The sequence below is a fragment of the Panthera leo genome, chromosome A1, assembly GCF_018350215.1.
Source record: "Panthera leo isolate Ple1 chromosome A1, P.leo_Ple1_pat1.1, whole genome shotgun sequence".
Classification (NCBI taxonomy): domain Eukaryota; kingdom Metazoa; phylum Chordata; class Mammalia; order Carnivora; family Felidae; genus Panthera; species Panthera leo.
In genome coordinates this window covers 93,096,989-93,117,822 of record NC_056679.1, presented here as the reverse complement: position 1 = coordinate 93,117,822, position 20,834 = coordinate 93,096,989, and the positions used below count along the sequence as shown (strand labels likewise).

The 20,834-nt window shown below is 43.1% G+C and overlaps 1 protein-coding gene across 5 annotated transcripts in view; it reads right to left on the bottom strand.

Annotated features, from left to right (window-relative positions):
• The window catches only part of KCNN2 (potassium calcium-activated channel subfamily N member 2), a 158,393-nt gene that overhangs the window by 108,039 nt on the left and 29,520 nt on the right, over positions 1 to 20,834 (bottom strand). Inside the window, exons 1-3 of one of the 5 annotated variants that reach the window (XM_042905539.1) lie at positions 15,370 to 15,490; positions 14,689 to 14,789; positions 3,055 to 3,473 (exon numbers count right to left, since the gene is read on the bottom strand). In XM_042905539.1, the coding sequence (XP_042761473.1) occupies positions 3,055 to 3,467 (413 nt within the window). In that variant the 5' untranslated portion in view covers positions 3,468 to 3,473; positions 14,689 to 14,789; positions 15,370 to 15,490. Of the gene's footprint in view, positions 1 to 3,054; positions 3,474 to 6,104; positions 6,428 to 14,238; positions 14,390 to 14,688; positions 14,790 to 15,369; positions 15,491 to 20,834 lie in introns of those variants that run through there. The other 4 variants (XM_042905513.1, XM_042905529.1, XM_042905522.1 and 1 more) reach the window with 4 other exon arrangements.

Here is a 20,834-nt window from a genome sequence, read left to right as displayed (position 1 = left end):
ATCTGTGGGCTGACTGCAGAGCATCAAGCACCATAGGGAGAAGGTTCACAGATGAACAGGTGAGCCCTCTTCTCTGCCCTGTCTTTCAGTTCCCACGATGCTATCACCTAGGTTGGCACCTTCATGGTAGGATAGGAGAACTAACTTCCCATGAGCCTGTCAGATTGCTCAGGAAAGAGAAAATACATAAAGATACTGAAAATGGTGTTCTGTGCCCCACCCCACCCCCACCCAAACGTCCATGCAGTGAAGCCCACAGTCAAGAGTTCTGGATTTACACAAACACTTCCATCACTCAGATCCTGATTGCCTCACTGGCAAGTACAAGCAACAGCTGAGGCTACCTAACTACTTAAGGAAACCTCCTAAAAAGAAGCCAAGGGGTGCCTGGGTGGCTCAGTCGGCTAAGAGTCGGCTTCAGCTCAGGTCATGATCTCACAGCTCATGAGTTCAAGCCCCACATTGGGCTCTGTGCTAACAGCTCAGAGACTGGAGCCTGCTTCAGATTCTGTGTCTCCCTCTCTCTCTGCCCTTTCCCCACTCATGCTCTGTCTCTCACTCAAAAATAAATAAACATTAAAAAAAAAAAACAGAAGCCAAAATCAACACAAAAGTGAATCTTTGGGGAAACAATGCATATACAAAGAGAAAAAATTTCAAAAGCTATCATTAACATCTCTGGACAAATAAAACAATGTCTCTAACAATAAAAGAATGATGCTAATTTTTTTTTAATGGGCAGTTAGGGATCAAAAATGAGACACTGGAAATCAATATATATTAAAAAGAAATTAATTTCCAATAGAAAGTTTGGAAGATAAAAATGAGGTTATCCACAAAACAAAACACAGGAACAAAAATCATGAAATAACTCAAGAAAATTTACAGGAACTGAAGGACACTAATTCCAAGAGTGAACAGGAATTAAATTCTCAGTACTCTAGCCCAAAATAGATTCACTCCAAGATATACTCTGATGCAATTGTAGAACAATGATCCTAAAAGCTTCCAGAAAAAAAAGGGGGGGGGGGCATGAAAAAGTGAGAATACTATCAGACTGTTGGATCCTGGATGCTACAAGAAAATAAAGACTTCAATATTCTGAGGGAAAGTGATTTCCAATCTAGAGTTTCATACCCAGCCCAGTTATCAAAGAAGCACTAGACAAGATAGGCCATATATACACATGTAGGCTCTGGAAAAAATCTCCCTCTCCCCCACATTTTCTTAAAAGCTACTGGAGGAAGAATTCCACCAAAATGAAGGAATAAGTAAAGACAAAGGGAGAAATGAGGTTCCAGAAAAAGAGTAGGGGCGCCTGGGTGGCTCAGTTGGTTAAACGTCTGACTCTTGACTTCGGCTCAGGTCATGATCTCATAGTACGTGAGTTCGAGCATGGAGCCTACTTGGGATACTCTCTCTCTCTCTCTCTCTCTCTCTCTCCCTCCCTCCCTCCCTCCCCCACCTCTTTCTGCCCCTCTCATGCTCTCTTTCTCTTAAAATAAGTAAAATAAACTTTAAGAAAAAGTTTATTTTGTGACTTACATATACAGCATATAAAGCATATGCCGCATATAAAGAAGCCAAAGGACATCCCTAACATGATGGACAAGGAACTTAGAAGCAAGAATTGTTTTTCAAGCTGAAATTGATAGATTGCTCAATATACACGAATCTAGCAGAAGAGCATTTATATAACGGAGGTGATTTCTGGAAAATAAGAATCAAAATGCTAACAACATACTATACTGTTCAACTACAAATGCAGATCATATACTCAATAATGTTAGTGTGGAATGTAGATCATTGGCATTTACAGCATGTATAGGGAAGATGGGAATTACCCTTTTGGGGGTAGAGTCATGAAAGGGGTGTGCATGTGTGAAAAAACCCCTCAAACCCCAACTTTCATAAAAATCTAGATAAAAAAATCTAGTGGTAGCAAAATAAGCAATATCATTTAGAAATATGAAAAGCAGTTACCAAAAACCTGGCTCAATAAACTTTAAGTGATTGCTTCTGTAAAATCGAAATGGGGAAGGGGCATTATAGATTTGCTATTTTGGCAACAATTCTCACACAGATATTTTTCTTCTTTATCTATCTATCTATCTATAATAATATATGTAATGTATAATATTATAATATATAATATAATATATATAATACAACTTAGACTTTCAAAAGCTAAATTAAAAAAAAATCTGGTTACTACAAAGAACATCCAAATATGTAACAGTTCTATAAACCATGAAATTGCTCCTGTCTATTGCTAATTTCAAGTTGGATTTTCCCAACCAAGATCACATGAGATCTCTCCCGTCATTATGATAGAGTTCCTTCTATTTATGTAACAAATCTATTTTTGTTTGTTTGTTATATGACAAGGTTAATATCACTGACACTATTTACTAATGAATTCAGTCAGCCTCACTGGGAAACTCCTGAATTCTGAGAATGTGTGTCTAGCTTTAAACCACCAGAGCACCTCATATAGTAAAACAAATACTTCCCCGTCTCACTAACTGTTGAGTTCAATAAAAACCAAATATTATATCTATAAGCTCCTTATCAACAATCCCATGAACACCATTATAAATAAGGACTACAACTGACAAACCACACTGAGATATTCCTTGAAGTTTAGACAGCTTGAATCCAATGTTTCCACTGGATTTCTGTCTCAAGAATAATCTATGCTATAACCAATATGGCACCAACATGATTCGGTATTACCATTGAACACACATTTCAGGCAGAAATCTCCTATAAGATTTGTAGGTTTCCAAATTTTGCCACAGGTTATAAAGACAGCCCTCTACTGAAAACTGATCAAATCAGAAAGAAAAATACATAATCATCAAGGCATTACTGTAAGCAAAACTGTTAAGCAACGTTTTGTCAGGCTCATTTAAAAGAAGCCCAGTGGAGAATCCAAAGTTTTCAAGAGTGAGTCTCTATGTGTGCCTCTGGTCTAAATAAAACATGTTCCTTCTCCCACTTCCAAGGACACCATATGGCAAATTACGTTCTCAGGAAAAGAAACAAACTTACCTTTCACAAGCTCGGACAGTCCATGCGGCAATTATCCATAAGGAGATACTAAAAACCAAGAGTACAGTTCCTGGACATATAGTCATTAAAGTCTTCATAACAAAACGTGTATTGAAGTTTATCTTATTAAGTGCTCCAATGCTTCTAGAGGAGGCATCAGTGAAAAGTTTGCTATGTAAAAGCATGACTCTGGCAATCAGATAGAGTCTTAAGAACATTGGTATAGATAAAATAATGTCCACATCAGCGGTGGTTGTGGATGGGGCATAGGAGAAGGCAAGCCGGGCCGTCCATGTGAACGTATAATTCCCAGGTATGGGATGAATAGCACACACCAGTATTTCCAAGCAGATGAAGAAAATACGCTCATAAGTCATGGCTATTCTCCAGTCATCTGCTCCATTGTCCACCATGAACAACTGAAAAAATAAAGTAGAAAATCAGCTTCAGTATGGCATGAACGGTCTACAACGTGTTAGTGCAGATTTTAAAAATACATAACAGGTGACTTTTTAGCAATCATGGCAAGGTAAAGATTCTAACTTTTAAATGCTAGCCAGGTACGCTATTTTTAGAAAATGGTATTGGCGCAAAAGGAGAAATTTGTTTTGCAAAAATTAAAATGAGAAACTTGCTACACAGGAGCTGAAGTTATTCCGGGGTCAGTGCTCCTGGATGATCGTGTAAGTCACATCATTTTAAAAGAAAGGGTTGTGCCTATCAGCAAGGCACCCCACCCCATCCTTGATGAAGCTGGAATGGACTTGCCTTAGGAACAGTCTGTTCTCCTCATCAAGGGTCTGGATCTAATCCCTTCCTCAATTCTAACCACGTTCTCAGTGAAATCTATTTACGGTGCCTCTGCTGTCACTTATGGCCTATAACGCAACTGTACATGAGCGTCCTTATAGGAAATCTTAATTGGCTTTGGGGAGAAAACCACAAGGGACCACAGACAAGTGTGGCAGAAACATTCCTTCTGGCTTCTCCACCTACTGATCTACCTTCTCTTTTCTTCTGTTCTCCCTTAGCTTTTGCTTGGATTATTAATTTGTTCCCAATCTTTCCTTCTTCTTCTTTTTTTTTAATATTGTAAGGATTCTTTTTTTTTTAATGTTTATTTATTTTTGAGAGAAAGAGACAGTGTGAGTGGGGAAGAAGCAGATAGAGGGAGACACAGAATCCGAAGCAGGCTCCAGGCTCCACACTGTCAGCACAGAGCCCGATGTGGACTCGAACTTACGAATCATGAGATCATGACCTGAGCTGAAGTCGGACACTTAACTGACTGAACCACCCAGGCGCCCTTCCAATCTTTCTTTAATAAAAGTTCTTTTAAAAAAATGTCTGTCATTTCTGGGGCGCTTGGGTGGCTCAATAGGTTAGGCATCAGACCCTTGATTTTAGCACAGGTCATGATCTTGTGGTTTATGGGACTAAGCCCTGCATCTGGCTCTGCACCAATGGTACAGAGCTTGCTTGGGATTCTCTCTCTCCCTCTCTCTCTCCTCCTCCTCCTCTGCTCGTACTATCTCTCAAAATAAATAAACTCAAAGAAAAAAAATTAAAAAACAACTTCTGTCATTCCTCATGACACAATGAAAAAAAAATAACAAAGAAAAAGGAGAGAGATAGATATGTAAGTAGATAGACACACATTCAGGCAGACAGTGGAAGAGACAGAAAAGAATGTTTCCTGCATCTTCCCTTGCTTCTCGGTAAATGACTCCACCAGGCTCTAGGAGTCTGTAAATCAGAGGCATCATCTGGAAATGTGCGGGGACATTTCTGACTGCACAGCGACTTGTGGGGGCTCCTGGCATTTAGAGCCAGGAAGCCAGGGGTGCCACACATGCTGTAATTCTGGGAGTCCCACGCGCAAGAAAGACCCGTCTGCCAGAATGCCAGTGGAGCTCCCCCACTAAGAGATGACATATTCTTTGCCTTTTGGTAAGTAGCCAACTTAAGCAGAAAGCATGAGAGGAATGCCACCCAAAATGAGAACAGTGCATTCTCAGGTAATTGACTCGCAATGGAGGCGGGCAGGGCTCGTCTGCTCTACAGTTGGAGCCCAGCTACTCTGCTCTTATAGAGTCAGGAAAGCGATTTTCCCGTGTTGGCTACAAACCCCCCTTCTAGTTTAATTATTCTGTAGGCATAGCTTTTCCCCATGTTATTATCCCAATAATGCTATCAGTGTTACTCTGCAAGGACCGGAGTCTGACAGCAAAATGTACCACACTTCTTTCTGGGACCTCGAGGAGATGGACAGCCAGCAGAATCTCTCATACACATACCAAATTTTAACAAATTAAGTTACATTTGGCAACATAACAGCTTGAGTGTTGCCTTTATCCTAAGTTTTCAGCTGGGGACTTCCAAAGTTTGAACAAATGCTAGTAGACAATGAAGACATTTTTTTCCAGTTTCCAGGAAAGAAACAGGTCGCAAATACAGAGCAGGACAAGTTGACTACAGAAATATTCTTGTTCAGGGATGCCTCAGTGGTTCAGTCGGTTAAGCGTCTAACTCTTGGTTTCAGCTCAGGTCATGATCTCACGGTTATGCGATCAAGCCCTACATCAGGCTCTGTGCTGACAGCACTGAGCCTGCTTGGGATTCTCTCTCTCTGCCCCTCCCCCGCTGGTGAATGTGTTTGCGTTCTCTTTCTCTCTCTCTCCCTCTCTCTCTCTCAAAATAAATAAATAATTTTTTTTAAAAAAGAAATATTTTTGTTGAGTCTCACCCCTTCCAATACCATATTAACATAAAGGATTTCAATCTAACAGATACAAAAAGATTATATGGATATAATGGTAGAAGCCTGCTCAACTTCGTATCAGTGAGTGTCGGAATCCCCAAATCTCTTGAGATGTTTACATCCAAAAGAATGCACCCTCAAACTAGTCACTCTGAGAAGCTATATACATTCCAAAGATGCTGTCACTGTCCTCTTTAGAAACTGCTGTCAGGGCGTGGCACAAGTCACATAAGAAAAATAATCCTATTATTTAAATCCACATTTCCATTTCTACTGAAAATGATATTACCCAGCTTGATTGTCTATTTTCTTCACCCAACTTAGCTCCGGATGACTTGGCAAAATGTCAAATCCATCCCCAAAAGGGCTCAGGGTCACCAAGCCTCCAGGTAGTCCTAAGCTGTGCCACAGATTCAGAGAGCAATTCCAAGACAGGCTTTCCACGCTCTGTTCTGGGCAACAGCGGCATAAATGCGGCACAGGTACCTTCCCAGGTAACTGGTGAAGAAATGCCAAGCTAGATGGGAGAATTCTGACATTGCTCCCAAAGAGCCTCCTATCTTTCCAGGACTGGCCCTCCCTCCATCACTCACAATGCACCTGCTCCTCAGACCTCCCAGCTACTCCCCTCCTGAACCAGGCTGGTTCCTGCCATTCGTGCCCATCACTTCAACTGTGACCTCACCACATTCACAGCTGCCCTCCCTGCTGTTACATGCAGGTGGGCCCACCCCGGTAACCTTCAAGCTTCGACCTGCTGTCCAGGGTGTTGCAGATGGACTGGGGCCACCTGCGCCTTCGGGCTCAGCTGAACCCGCAGCCTCACACAGGACTATTCCCCCATCCTCCCTAGCACCTACTCTGAATAATCACCTTTCCCCTTGAAGGCCATGCTTTCCCCCCAATATCAGAAATGCCCTCGACTTCCTACTTTGGCCACCATCACACCACATCTCACCCTTCTCCCCTTATTTTCCGATAAGGAAAAATCCAAAGCAATGCTATATCCCAAACCAGTTCTGCATGGAAAATCTGGTTTCTGTGCTTCCTCTCTCAGCTAGTGCAAATCTCGATGGTTCACTATAAACAAAGGAAAAGAAACAAAGAAGAACCCCTCCCGCAATCCCTCCTACCACCCCCACTCCCAGCTCTGTGTGCCACAGGTGATATTTTCTGTTCTCCTTCATCCCCCAGCGTGCCCACATGGCTTTTGCCACCATCAGCCCGCTAACAGGACTCTTGGGAAGGTCAGTAAACACACCTTAATTATGAAATCCAGTCCTTCCATCTTAATTCTTACTTGACCTGTCTGACATTAATCATTCCTTCCTTCCTAAAAAAGATCTCTTGGGGCACTTGGGTGGCTCGGTCTGTTGAGCGTCCAACTTTGGCTCAGGTCATGATCTCGCAGTTCATGAGTTTGAGCCCCACATAGGGCTCTGTGTTGATGGCTCAGAGCCTGGAGCCTGCTTCAGATTCTGTGTCTCCCTCTCTCTCTGCCTCTCCCCTACTTGTGCTCTGTCTCCCTTTCTCTCAAAAATAAATAAACATTAAAAAAAATTTTTTTTAAAAGATCTCTTGGCTTGTGTGACATACGGCTTCCCCCCAACCCCCATCTGCTGTCACTCCAAAGGACCCATCTCTCTTTCCTTAAATATCCACCTTCCTTTAAGTGTCCAACTCTTGATATTAGCTCAGGTCATGCGCTCATGGTTGTGAGACTGAGCCCCGCATTGGGCTCAGTACTGAGCAGAGAGCCTGCTTGGGATTTTCTTTCTCCCTCTTTCTCTGCTCCTCCCCCACTCATGCTCATGCTCTCTCTCTCTCTCTCTCTCTCTCTCTCTCAAAATAAATAAACAAACTTAAAAAAAAATCCACCTTTCTCCTCCCTCCCCAGCTAAGTGCCATTACTCTCCTGAGGACCATCTCTGACGCTTCTCTCACTCTGTACCTTCCTGGACGATCTCCTCTATGCCTTCTATCTCCACTACCAGAGCCTTCTACCAAAAACTATCCTCCACCTTTTAATAACCTTGGTAAGAATATCAATTATATCAGCCCCCTGCTGTCAAGATGGAAGCCATTCAAAGGCCCCCATTCTGCAATCTGGTTTTGCCTATCTCTTCAACTTCAGCGCCTATTCGAATCCCTTACCTTTATCTCCCTCTGGGTGCAGAAATTCCAGAACACAGTACCTTAACAGCGCCTCCGTGTGTTTGTGCATTCTGCTCCGTGGACTGCAAAGTCTTCCCACCTAGCAGATTCTTACTCCTTTAACACCAAGACTCCACGCTCACTTCTTTCTAGGACATCGTGCGTGCCCTAGCCAAATCTAAAAACTCCCTCCTTTATTCCATGATTTCTGTATATGCCTCTTATTGATACCACAGAGGAACAGTAAGGATTTCCTTGCAAGATTATCACCCTCACTTGTCTGTGAGGCTCCTTGAGGACAGGAGCCACGTCTACCTAGCAGAGAATAATAAAGCTATTACGATTCATTTAATACTGACTATCCTAATCACTGCATAGGTCCTAATGTTAATTAAATATGTTCATGGAAGTTGGGCATATAAAAGCGTAATACAAGTGAATTAAATCTATGCCATGTTTCAAATGTGTACAGAACACATCCTACTAAATGCCAAGGCATTACAGCAACATCATTTTGCATGTTGCAGAAGAAGAGAACATTCTTCTTTAGTAACTTCCCCAGAGAAACTTTCTATCACGTAGTTGCTTTTTACTACAAGTGGTTTCATCCACACCTCAAATGAGTTTTATTTTGGCTTCATTTGATCACGCTACATATTTCAAAGCCAGGGTTAAGGAAACAAACAAACAAACAAACAAACAAACATAATTTATTCTACTCTGCAGATAATCCCCAGCCTAACCTGCTGCTTATTCATCCATTTGCTAAATATCCAGGGTGCTCAACACTCAGTGTGCACCAAGCACTGTGCTACGTGCTAGCCGTACAACAGCATTTACAGCAGACAGAGGGTCTGCTCTGAGAAGCTAACTTTCACCAGGAAAGAAAGACAAAGTCAAGAGAGCAGACTTGAAGCAATTTGATAAAGTAATTATGTCTGTGGACACTGCTCTGAAAAACCAACAAGTGATGAAACAGGGAAGAATAAACTGGAGTTGACAGCAGATGTGGGCACCGGGGAAAACGTGTGCCTAAGTTCCTGAGAAGGGGGGCCAGTCCCATCAACAGCCAGGAGAAGAACCTTCTAGGCAGGGGAAATGGCACAGGGAAAGGGCATGAGCTTTATAAAGCTTAGCGTGCTTGGGGCGCCTGGGTGGCTTAGTCAGCTGAGTGTCCGACTTCAGCTCAGGTCATGATCTCATGGTTCGTGAGTTTGAGCCCTGCCTCGGGCTCTGTGCTGACAGCTCAGAGCCTGGAGCCTGCTTCGGATTCTGTGTCTCCCTCTCTCTCTGCCCCTCCCCTGCTCACGCTCTGTCTCTCCCTCTCTCTCACAAATCAATAAACTTTAAAAAAAAATGTAAAGCTTAGTGTGCTTAAGGAAATAAAAGAATACCAGGGTGTTTGAAACTAAATGATCATGGGGCTGAGTGGAAGGAGATGAACCGAAAGAGACAAATAGGGATCAGACGTGCAGGACGTTGTTGGCTGCGGTATCCAGACTGGATTTCATTTCAGGCTCTGCAGGAATCCACTGAAGGGTATTAGGCAGAGGAATGGCATGATCTGGTTTACAGCTTGAAGGGTTCATCCTCACTTTAAGGGATACCAAGGACACAGGGGAGGAAGGACTACTGCATCTGATTGGCTGCAGTTAGTATCCCCATGACCTGGACTGGGGGGGTGGGGTTGCCATGGAAATGGAGATAGTGGGCGCGCTAGAGATATAGTTTGCAGATCTTGCTAGAACTTGCAGAGGGGCTGAATGTGGGAGTGATAAAAGAAAGAAAAGAATCCTAGGTGGCTGAGTTTCTACTCTGGAAAACACAGTGGCTGGCCATGCCATTTCCTGAGTATAGTGGGCTGGTGGGGGGAGGAGGGAAGCAAAGATTCTACGTTGGCCACTGTCATCTGAGCATAGACGCCATGCAGGTAGCAGTATATGCAAGTCACTGAGAGAAATCCAGACCGGGGGAATGAACTTGGAAGGTATCACTAGTTAGGTCGTTTTCTGAGATGAGTGGGAAAATTGGAGGAAGTGGAGAGAAAAGGACAGGACACAAGGCCAAGTCCTGAAGGACCCCTCAATGCAGAGGGCAGATGGAAGGTCGAGCCAATCTGTCAAGTAGGAAGACAGGAAAGTGCAGTAAGGAATCAAGGGTGAGGGCTGTCATTCCAAACTGCAAAATAATATTTCCATAGAGAAAATGGAAAACATTCTTAACATCCTAGCCATTCAACACCGGATTCCATGTCGTGTATTAAAATCCACCTGTAAAAATATTCCCATTATATTGCATATGATCAAAATATATGATGGGTTTCAAGCTCGCTTGTGGGAGAGTTAGAGTAATCAGAATGACGGATGCCAAGACATCTTTATACTCATTTTTCACGTTGAAGCTAATGAGAAAGATTTTAGGGGCAACGCATGACGACGGTTCAATCTGCTTGCATTCTAGAGCTATGGTTAATGGTCTTTGCCAGAGGTTTCAAGTAACGTTACGTGCAGGCATAACACAGAATCTGTTCCCAGAAAATACCCTCCCCCACCACAAGCTTGAGCTTCCCAATGTAACTGTTTTCTTTCTGCTCTGATACCCAAAATATCCTATCCTTGAAGTCCACTCTCCAAGATGAACTTGGAGTGGAGGTCATTCGGAGGAAGAGGGTCTGGAGCTTAGTGACAGAGACCTTCCTCACAATCAAGTCACCTGCTGGCGTGGGGACCTCTGCTCACCCAGCCCTCCAGAGTGAGGGGCTCACACGCAGAAGCCCCAGCTGCCTTCTGTGTGTGCTTTTCCTCCTCAATGAGGTTCTGAGTTCTGCAGTCTGATCTGGGACAGCGTCTTACATATCCTGCATTTCCTTTCTAGTAAAGAATCCAGGGCAGTGCTCAGCACAAACATGGTGCTTAAAAAGTAGATACTGAATAAAAACCTACAGTCGTGGATTTGTTAAGAAAGCAAATAGAGGTAAAATAACAAAGGAAACTCCAAAAAGGAAGAATAATAAGGGAGAAGCAGCCCCGACATATTATCAAAGTAATAATTTTTTTAAAGCTTATTTTACTGATCTCGAGAGAGAGCATAGGAGGGGCACGGGGGAGGGGGGAGAGAGAGAGAGAGATCGAGAATATGAATGAATCCCAAGCAGGCTCCACACCATCAGCGCAGAGCCTGATGTGGGGCTTGAATCCACAAACAATGAGCGAAATCATGACCTGAGCAAAAATCAAGAGTCAGATGCTTAACGGATCACCTAGGTGGCTCAGTCGGTTAAGCATTCGACTTCGGCTCAGGTCATGATCTCACAGTGGGTTCGAACCCCGCATCGGGCTCTGTGCTGACAGCTCAGAGCCTGGAGCCTGCTTTGGATTCTGTGTCTCCCTCTCTCTCTGCCCCTCCCCCACTTGTGCTCTCTCTCTGCCCCTCAAAAATGAATAAATGTAAAACAAAACAAAACAAAACAAATACCACGTGGGGAAAATGTTCACAACTGTTATTGGAACTGAAAACGTTCACAACGAAGGACTTGTTTCCCTGGTATATAGGCTCCTACAAATCCTTAAGAAAGAGACAAGCAATCCACAGAAAAGTGGGGAAAGGACATAAAGAGCAGGTCATGGAAAAGCAACTAAAAATGTCTCATCAACCTATTGTTTTTTTCTTAAAAAGATGCTCAACTTTAATCATAGGAAGAAAATGAGATACCATTTTTTTTTTGACCTGTCCTGTTGCAAAAAGATCAAACAGCTTTGTAACACACTAGAAGAGTGGCGGGATGGGGATACAATTATGGTCATACATTGTAGGTGGAAGTGCACATCCACATGACCCTTGAGAAGGCGAATTACCGGGTTGGAAACACACATATTCTTTGACCAGGCCATTCCATTTGAAATTTGTCCTACTGAAATATTTGCACATGTGATCAGTGAAGATATAGGATCATTTAATATGGCATTGCCTGCATATTAGCAAAAGACTAGAAATGATCTAAATATCCACTAATAAGGGAGGGGGTAACCACATGAGGGACTTCCACAAGATGGAACAGTATGACATTAAAACAAGATGAGAGGGAGCCTGAGTGGCTTAGTCGGGTAAGCATCTGGCTTCTGCTCAGCTCATGATCTCATGGTTCATGGGTTTGAGTCCCACATCGGGCCCTCTGCTGTCAGCACAGAGCCTGCTTTGGATTCTCTGTCTCTTTTTCTCTCTGCCCCTCCCCGACTTGTGTGTGTCCTCTCTCAAAAATAAACATTAAAAAAAAACAAGATGAGGAAAATTTTTATATACTATTGAAGAAAATGATGGAGGCAGTAACTGAGTTAAAAAAATTTTTATTATTATGTTTATTTATTCTGAGCGAGACAGAGAGAGAGAGAGACACTGTGGGCCAGTGGGGGAGGGGCAGAGAGAGGGAGAGACACAGAATCCGAAGCAGGCTCCAGGCTCTGAGCTGTCAGCACAGAGCCCGATGTGGGGCTCGAACCCATGAATGTGCGATCATGACCTGAGTCAAAGTCGGACACTCACCCGACTGAGCCACCCAGGCGCCCCTAGAAGTAACTGAGTTTAAAAAATTATACAACTACATGCTACTACTTGTGTAGTTTTGTATGTGCACACAATATCTCTGAAAGAATATTCTAGAAAGAATGCTAAGTATGGCTTAGGGGAGGTAAACTGAGTAGCTGGGGATTAGAAATGTAAAAGAAACTTCTAATGGCACCATCATTTACTTAGCTATTTCAAAACCATGTGAATAAATAAATGTAAGTTAATTGATAAAAATAAAGGATAATGAGTGGTACATGAGAGGAAGGAAAAATGAGAACAAAGGTCATCAGACATTCGAAAACATCCTAACAAATCGTCTACATGTGAAAAAGTACAAAACTAGAAGGTAGCAACTGACAGTCACCACCACGACCTACAGAACCAAGCACACTGAATCCAATTTATATCTATTCTGCTCACACACACACACAAAATAATAAAATAAATAAAAATAAACAAAACACTCTGCTTGCTAAGGTGAAACCTTGAACCATTACATTACATAAGTGTTTTCAGCAGCGTGAACAAAAATAAGTCAGCTTTCTTGGTTAACCTTTAAACCAAATATTCAATAAAGCCAAGTTTTTTTTTTCCTCATTCAGTTATTGAATGCTTCTATTTGTCAAACTCTGTGGATACAAAGACTAAAAACCCTCTTGGCGTTAGCTGAGGAAGAGAAATGCAACTGAATGGTTACAGTGCCTGTGGAAAGGGCCACAGAAGAGGAAGGGTCGGGAGAGGCTACATCATGGAACAGGACGTGGTACCTACCCCTCCCTTCCGCCGGGGGTCGCCTGGACACTTCGTAAAACTCAGGACTGTGACCTTCCAAGTTCAGCACTCGGGTATTTGCAGGATAATGGCCCCGAAGAAAATACACGGAAATGTCTTCATCCAAAAAAGAGGCCCCTTCCTTAGAAACCAGCTTTTGTATAAAGGCGGGTGAAAAAGCCACCAGAGACGCAAGCCAAATAATGAGGCTTTTTCTTCATCAAACATGGCCGAGAGAGACTCCATCAACACAGAAGTTAGACTGCAACCTCCTGTCCCAGACTAGGTCAAAGGACAAACAGGGGAAAAGAGACCAGTCTTTTCAACGGCCTCACTGAAATTTCCTACAAGACCCTCAGCCCAGAACCGGTGGGAGGCAGACACAGAAAAGCTATGTTCAGCATTCATGTCCAACGTCCAGTCCCGAGCAAAACTGGGAAGAAACAAGCAGCACTGGTGCTTGTCATTCCCTCACCCCAAGCCTGTAGCCTTTCCCTGGCTTTTGGAACCTCCTGCACAGAGAGATTTCTGCCTCCAGGGAGGAGGATTTCAGAACCAACGCAGCAAAGTCTTAATCACTGAACTGCTCACTCCTCCCTGGGCGAAGAGCGTAGAAGAGAAAGAACTTGCCTGGAATGCAGGAAACCCAGGCTCAGATTCCAGATACTCTAACTTGTCCTTTGACCTTGGCAAGTCATTCAAACCTCACAGACCTTATTTCCATCATGTGTCACACGGAGATAATGTTCTTTGCTGCCTCTGAAAATAGTTTGGAGGATAAAATGAACGTAGATCGTATGTTGCGGGCAACACTGTCGACTGGCTGACCCGGTGTCATTCCCGTCCCTCTCCTACCCTGCCAATCTCCATTACAGAAATACCCACATCCCCAGACTCTTTTGCAGGTATGTACAGCCATGTGAGGCAGCTCTCACCAGAAGTCAGAAGCCAAAGTTTGCTGGAAGACTCATTGGGTAGGCTTTGCTTTTCTGGATAGAAATAACATCTGGCTGGTGTTGCTCTCTTCCTTCCCTCCAAGCCTAAATAAGAACAGATGCCCTAGGTCTGCAGCAGCTATCTTGTGACCTTGAGGAAAAAGGCCAAAAGAATCAAAGTAATACTGGAGCACCTGGGTGGCTCAGTCGGTTGAGCATCTGACTTCGGGTCAGGTCATGATCTCACAGTTCATGAGTTTAAGCCCCGTGTTGGGCTCTGTGCTGCCAGCATGGAGCCTGGAGCCTGCTTTGGATCCTGTGTCTCCCTCTCTCTCTGCCCCTCCCCTGCTCATGCTCTCTCTCAAAAATAAACATTTAAAAAAAAAAAAAAAAAGAATCACAGTAATACCAGCCCCGACATCTTATGCCACTGAGCCAGCCATCGCTCACCCGGTTTGTGTAAGCCTCTGTTAGCTGGGTTTTCTCCCATTTGAACAGGCAAAAGTATGCCCACGTTTAATTTGATCCACATTAAAGTGCTGTGTGAAGGTCTATAAAAGATAAAGAATGATCATTAACTGAAACACTTCGGGGAGAGTGCAGCTAAACAATTCAAAGGGGATGCATCTCAAGTATTGGAATTTAAGGCACAGTAACTCTTGAGTGGTGCAGTTACTTTCAGGTGGGTGGCTTTGGTTCATGCCTTTTAAATATCAACCAACGGCTCAGAATATCGCGTAGTGTGACTCATAGGAAATGCACACACAATTTGGAGTCAGAGAAGCTTGGATTTCATTTCTGGCTTGACCACTTACTAGCTACATGGTCCTGCACAAGATACGTAATCTCTCCCAGCCTAGGTCTGTTCACTACAGAAATTTAAAATAACATCTACCTTGTATGGTTATTAATGAGGCAAGAGCCACTCGGCTCACCCTAGTAAAAGTGACCCTGTGAATAAGTAATAGTATTGCATGAGCCCTCAAGAGGGCAAAAGCGCATGAATTCAATGTCAACTTGTGATATAAAAATGGGAAAATTAATCAAGGAGGAGGAGGAAGGGACTTTGTAAGGAAGGATATTAAAGCAAAGTCAGTGTTGAAAAAGAGTTCCAAAAACTTCCAATCATACCTATTTTTGAAAGAATTCTTGCCATTTGCTCAAATTAGGTGTTTCTGACATTCTCCTCTTCTTAGACAATAGCTATCTACAGACTAAAATTCTAGAACTGAACACTGAGGTCCAGGGATGGTTATCCAACATCTATACCCTGCTGCTTTTAAAACTTCTTTAAAATCTTAACCCCCTTTCACCTGCCTTCTCTCAACCAGGCTCGCACCCTCTGCGGACCCACTTAGGCATTTTACGTATGTTGATGTATTGCCAGGAAACTGTTCTCACATGGCCTTGCAATTTATGTCAGTTGACTCTCAAAATTACTTGTGAACTTCTCCAGAAAGAGAGGAGAATTATTTTTTTTCCACCTCGGTTCTCTGCACAGTGATGTCACAGAAAGCACTGAGGCGAATGGCTGAGGAGCCTGGGCTCTAGGATCTAGATTCTGACAGATTTAAGTTCTGCTGGACTTTCCACCTGTGACTAGTTCTGTGACCTCAGGAAAATTATTTAAACTTTCTAAGCCTCAGTTTTATCATTTAAGGAGGGTCTAATCAGAGTATCTCTCTCTCTCTCTCAGTGTAAGACAGTGCTCAACAGATGTTAGTTTCTTAGATAATGATTAATTTCAGTTTCTGCGTCCACAGTTGGCCTCCAATGAATGAATGTCCTCTTTTATTTTTTTACATTTATTTATTTATTTGGGGGGGGGGTGCTGGAGGCGCAGAGACAGAGAAAGACAGGCAGACAGACAGAAAGAGAGAAAATCCCTAACAGGTTCCACACTGTCAGCACAGAGCCCCATGCAGGACTCCAAGCCACGAACTGCGAGATCATGACCTGAGCTGAAATCAAGAATCAGAGGTTCAACCGACTGAGCCACCCAGACTCCCCTGAGTGAATGCACGAAAGGTGAAGTGAGAAGAGATGGACAGACACACTGACATCACTGGTCGTAGCTACTGGAAAGGATAAAAATCCAGATGAGAGGAAATGAGAAACTGAAATAAAATTCTTCATTGGTCACTTCTTTACTAACTTCTCAACACGCTTACATGAACTGTCTATACATGCTGAAAAGCATCCTCAAATCATTTGGGAGGTTGATAGGGAATAAATCCTAAGCAAATAAAATAAACATGGCAAGTCCTAAAGCTGTGAAATAACTCAATACGAGTCAACCCAGTTAATTCAAAAAATTTAACCTGAACTGATAAAAACCGCATATTTTTATATGAAGCGTTATAGTAATTATTGCTACTGGCTATAATGTGTTATCATCTCCTTAGTTATTTTAAGCACTTAAAATGCTAGCTAAAAGCCAGTCGCTTTTATTATATCATTTGCCCTTATAACAGTCCAATTAAAGCAGAGACAATTGAAAGAACTTGGCCACAGTCACATCATGAATTACCAAGAAAACCTGTTAGCTCAAGTTCATGTCTCCCAGCACTCACATCATTTGATGGGGGCTGCCGGCTGAACTGAAAGGTTGGGTGCAAATCAAATATTTATAAACCAAATAAGCGCCTACCCACTAATTGACATTATGATTTCTAAAATGTCACATCTTCACTCTCTGACGATCCTGGACGACAGCAGCTGTTTGAACCTCCCGCTTCTCTGGCAGAAGCAAACACTTAAATAAACCTGCATGTTACATTCAGTGCCCTGTGGTAACAGAAATAGACTGCTTCCAAGTTTAGGCTTTCTCCAACTTACAGTCTTCAGCCAGGACACTTTCTTCTAACTTTGGTAGTACCCAGCCTCAAACTGTCCACAGTACTTGAGATGAAAACATGAAAGCTGTGTTAAAGTATGGTCAGCTCGCCATATGTAATAGGGCCAGGCACTGCTCTAACCTGTTACGTGTATTCATTCATTTAAAACACATGACCACCCAATGGGGTACCTGGGTGGCTGTTAGTTGAGCATCTCACTTCAGCTCAGGTCATGATCTCACTGTCCGTGGGTTCCAGACCTGTGTCAGGCTCTGTGCTAATAGCTCAGAGCCTGCAGGCTGCTTCAGATTCTGTGTCTCCCTCTCTGCCCCTCCCCTGCTCATGCTCTGTCTCTATCTCTGTCTCTGTCTCTCTCTCTTTCTCAAAAATAAACAAACATTTAAAAATTAAAAAAAAAATAATAAAACACATAACCACCCAAGAAGGTAGATGTTATTATCATCATCCCCATTTTAAGAATGGGTTAAGTGAGGCTCAGGAGTTAGAGAATGAGCCAGGGCTGTATGGTTTTAAAGTATGGGGCCAAGAGATGGGCCCAAGCAATCCATGTTCGAACCTGTGCCCACAGTAAGGACACTGTGGCTCATCACTTAGCCAGCCATAAAACAATTTTAAGGGGGCACCTGGGTGGCTTAGTCAGTTGAGCATCTGACTTCAGCTCAGGTCATGATCACACACTTTGAGTCTGAGCCCCACAAACGGCACTCTGTTGTCAGCACAGAGCCCGCTTCAGATCCCTCTCCTCCCTCTCTCTGTCCCTACCCCACTCATGGTCTCTTTCACTCTCTCTCAAAAATAAACATTAAAAAAAATAAACATTAAATTAAAAAATATTAATAACATAGATGGACAGGGTAGGGGGATTAGAAGGAAGGTTTCTAAGGGTTGTTACATTGAGTGCAAGAAGAAAGAGGAATTCTCACTAACTTCAGACATCATTAAATATACATATTTGCTAAAAATTATAAAATAACCACTAAAAGAGAGGAAACAAATTGTGTAACATCTAAGCTGTTAGAGGGGAAAAAAAAAAGAATTTTTAAAAAATCCTCACATCACCCAACATAAAGAAAGAAGAAAGAAGCAGTGAGAAAACATTATGAAGTCAAAATAAATGTCAGAAACAGGTACCAAAATATCCATTGCTATAATTAATGTAAGTAAACTAGCCTATACATCCAAAGTATAATGTTGAGTGAAAGAGGAAAGCCAGCTGCGAAATGATAGGCACAGCACAGCATCTCTGTGAAATGTACGGAATTACAAATACTATACACGGGTTATAAAGACATTAACATTTAGCAAACATAGAAAACCATGAGCTGGAAGGCTGCACGTACCATTCTGAATGGCAGGTGCCGCTACGGCCAGGCCAGGAGGAGGAAAATGTGACTTGGAACAAAAGTTCATCTTTGGCTGTGATGTGATTTTTCACCTACGAGAAATATAATCTGGAGGGGGAAACAAACAAACAAACAAACAAACAAACAAAAAACCCTATGGCTGAGAGGCAAAGAGCGAGGGAGCCCTCTGGAAAGGAAAAGTTCTGAAATGTCAGGGAAGCTCATCTGAGACTCCTTCCTGGCGGGGGGGGCGGGGGGGGGGGGCGGGGGGGGCGGTAAGGGGAGAAGGGGGGCTCTGGCTTTTCTTCTTTCCCTTCTCCAGTACAACAAAAGGTTGTGCTGGAACTGAAGCCAGGGGAGATGTGAAGGAGGAAAGTCTCCAGAAAGATTCTTCAAGCTCAAGAGCTCGCAGTCTTGGCAACAGGGAACAAACATCCCAAAGGGGCACCTGGGTGGCCCAGTGGGTTAAGCATCGACTGGCTCAGGTCATAATCTTGCCGTCCAGTAAGTTCGAGCTCCACCTCAGGCTCTGTGCTGACAGTTCAGAGCCTGGAGCCTGCTTCGGATTCTGTGTCTCCCTCTCTCTCTGCCCCTCCCCCACTCACGCTCTGTTTCTCTCTCTCTCTCTCAAAAATAAACTTAAAAAAAAAATTCCAGAAACTCATGAAACGAGCCCAAAGTCTAAGTACAAACCCCAGGGAACAATTTTTTTAGTGTTGTGCTTTTTTTTTTTTTTTTTTTTTTAAGTGTTTCTAAGCCAAGCCCTCAAAGTTAGTTCCAATGGAGTGTTACAAAGCACGTTAAACCCGGCCTGATGACAGTCAAGGTTAAGCACAAGTGCACTACACTGTAGCTTAGTGTTTAATTCCCTAAAACTTCCTTTTTTTAAAACATTCTACTTTACTATTCAGTGGCTGCCATGTGGTGTTATATTAATAGTTACTTTCCTGGTTTTAAGAACAAGGGACAAAATAAACATTAAGTGGCAAGTCTGTTACAACTAGCCATGCCTGTAATTAACTGTAATTAAGTCCAAATTGTGACTCCCAGCTCGGAACACCTGCACAGTTAAGACCAATCAGGCAGGGCTGATACTGGTGATTTTTAATACAGTGTATCAATTTGTATTCTCTGAATTTAAACCCGACAAATCATCTTTCTTAACTGCTTCGTTACAGAAGCAATCTCCCGGCCACGATGAAGTCTGGTTTTCTCCAGCGCCCGTGGGTAGTCCATTTTTCTGCCCTAACACGATGGGAAATGACATATACGTAGTCATGCTTGGATTTCAGGATCACCAACTGGCCTGACAGAGATGTGCTACATCCTAAAGATAGGATGGAGAAAATAAGGAAGGTATAAAGGAAAACTCCACGGACTACTTCTCAAGGAAGGTTCTCCATCAGAAAGAAGAACCACCAACCTTGCTGATAAATGAGTGGTTGTAATCTGACAGTGGAAGCTACCTGCGGCAAAATCATTCTGAGAGGGGTGCCTGGGTGGCTCAGTCAGTTGAGCATCCGACTCTTGAGTTCAGCTCAGGTCATGATCCCAGGGCCATAAAATTGAGCCGCATGTCAGGCTCCGTGCTGAGCATGGAGCCTGCTTAGGATTTTCTCTCTCCCTCTCTCTCTGCCCTTCTACCCCACCCACTTGCTTGCTTTCTCTAAAATAAAGAAAAAAAGTTCTGAGAGGCAGAAGGGATTTATTTGCTCTTTATCTTACATATGACACCACCTGTCCCTTAAATTCCTTAGGTGTTTATACTAAGGACACAGAGATTAAGAATGAGAGAAAGAGGGGCACCCTGGGTGGCTCAGTCGGTTAAGTGTCCAACTTCTGCTCAGGTCATGATCTCACTGCTCATGAGTTCAAGCCCCACATCAGGCTCTGCACTCGTGATGCAGAGCCTGCTTGGGATTCTCTCTCTCTCTCTCTCTCTCTCTCTCTCTCTCTCTCTCTCTCTCTGCCCCTTCCTCACTTGCACTCTCTCTCTCAGAATAAACTTTAAAAAAAAAGAATGAGAGAAAGAAATTTCACTCATCTTTCAGATGGCATGAATTTTAAAGTTCCCTGTGTCTTTCGAACATGTTAAATTCAAAACGGAGTCTACTGCCAGAAAGTGATACTGATGATACGTGATCATTAATTACACTGGCAGAGGATACACAAAAATCTGAGGAAAAACAAAGAAAGAGAAAACCAGTTTACTGTATGTTCCTACATTCTAAAATTTGGAGAGGTAGGGGCACCTGGATGGCTCAGTTAAGCATCCGACTGCAGTACAGGTCATGATCTCACAGTTCATGGGTTCAAGCCCCATGTGGGGCTCTGTGCTGACAGCTCAGACCCTAGAGTCTGCTTCAGATTCTGTGTCTCCCTCTTTCTGCCCCTC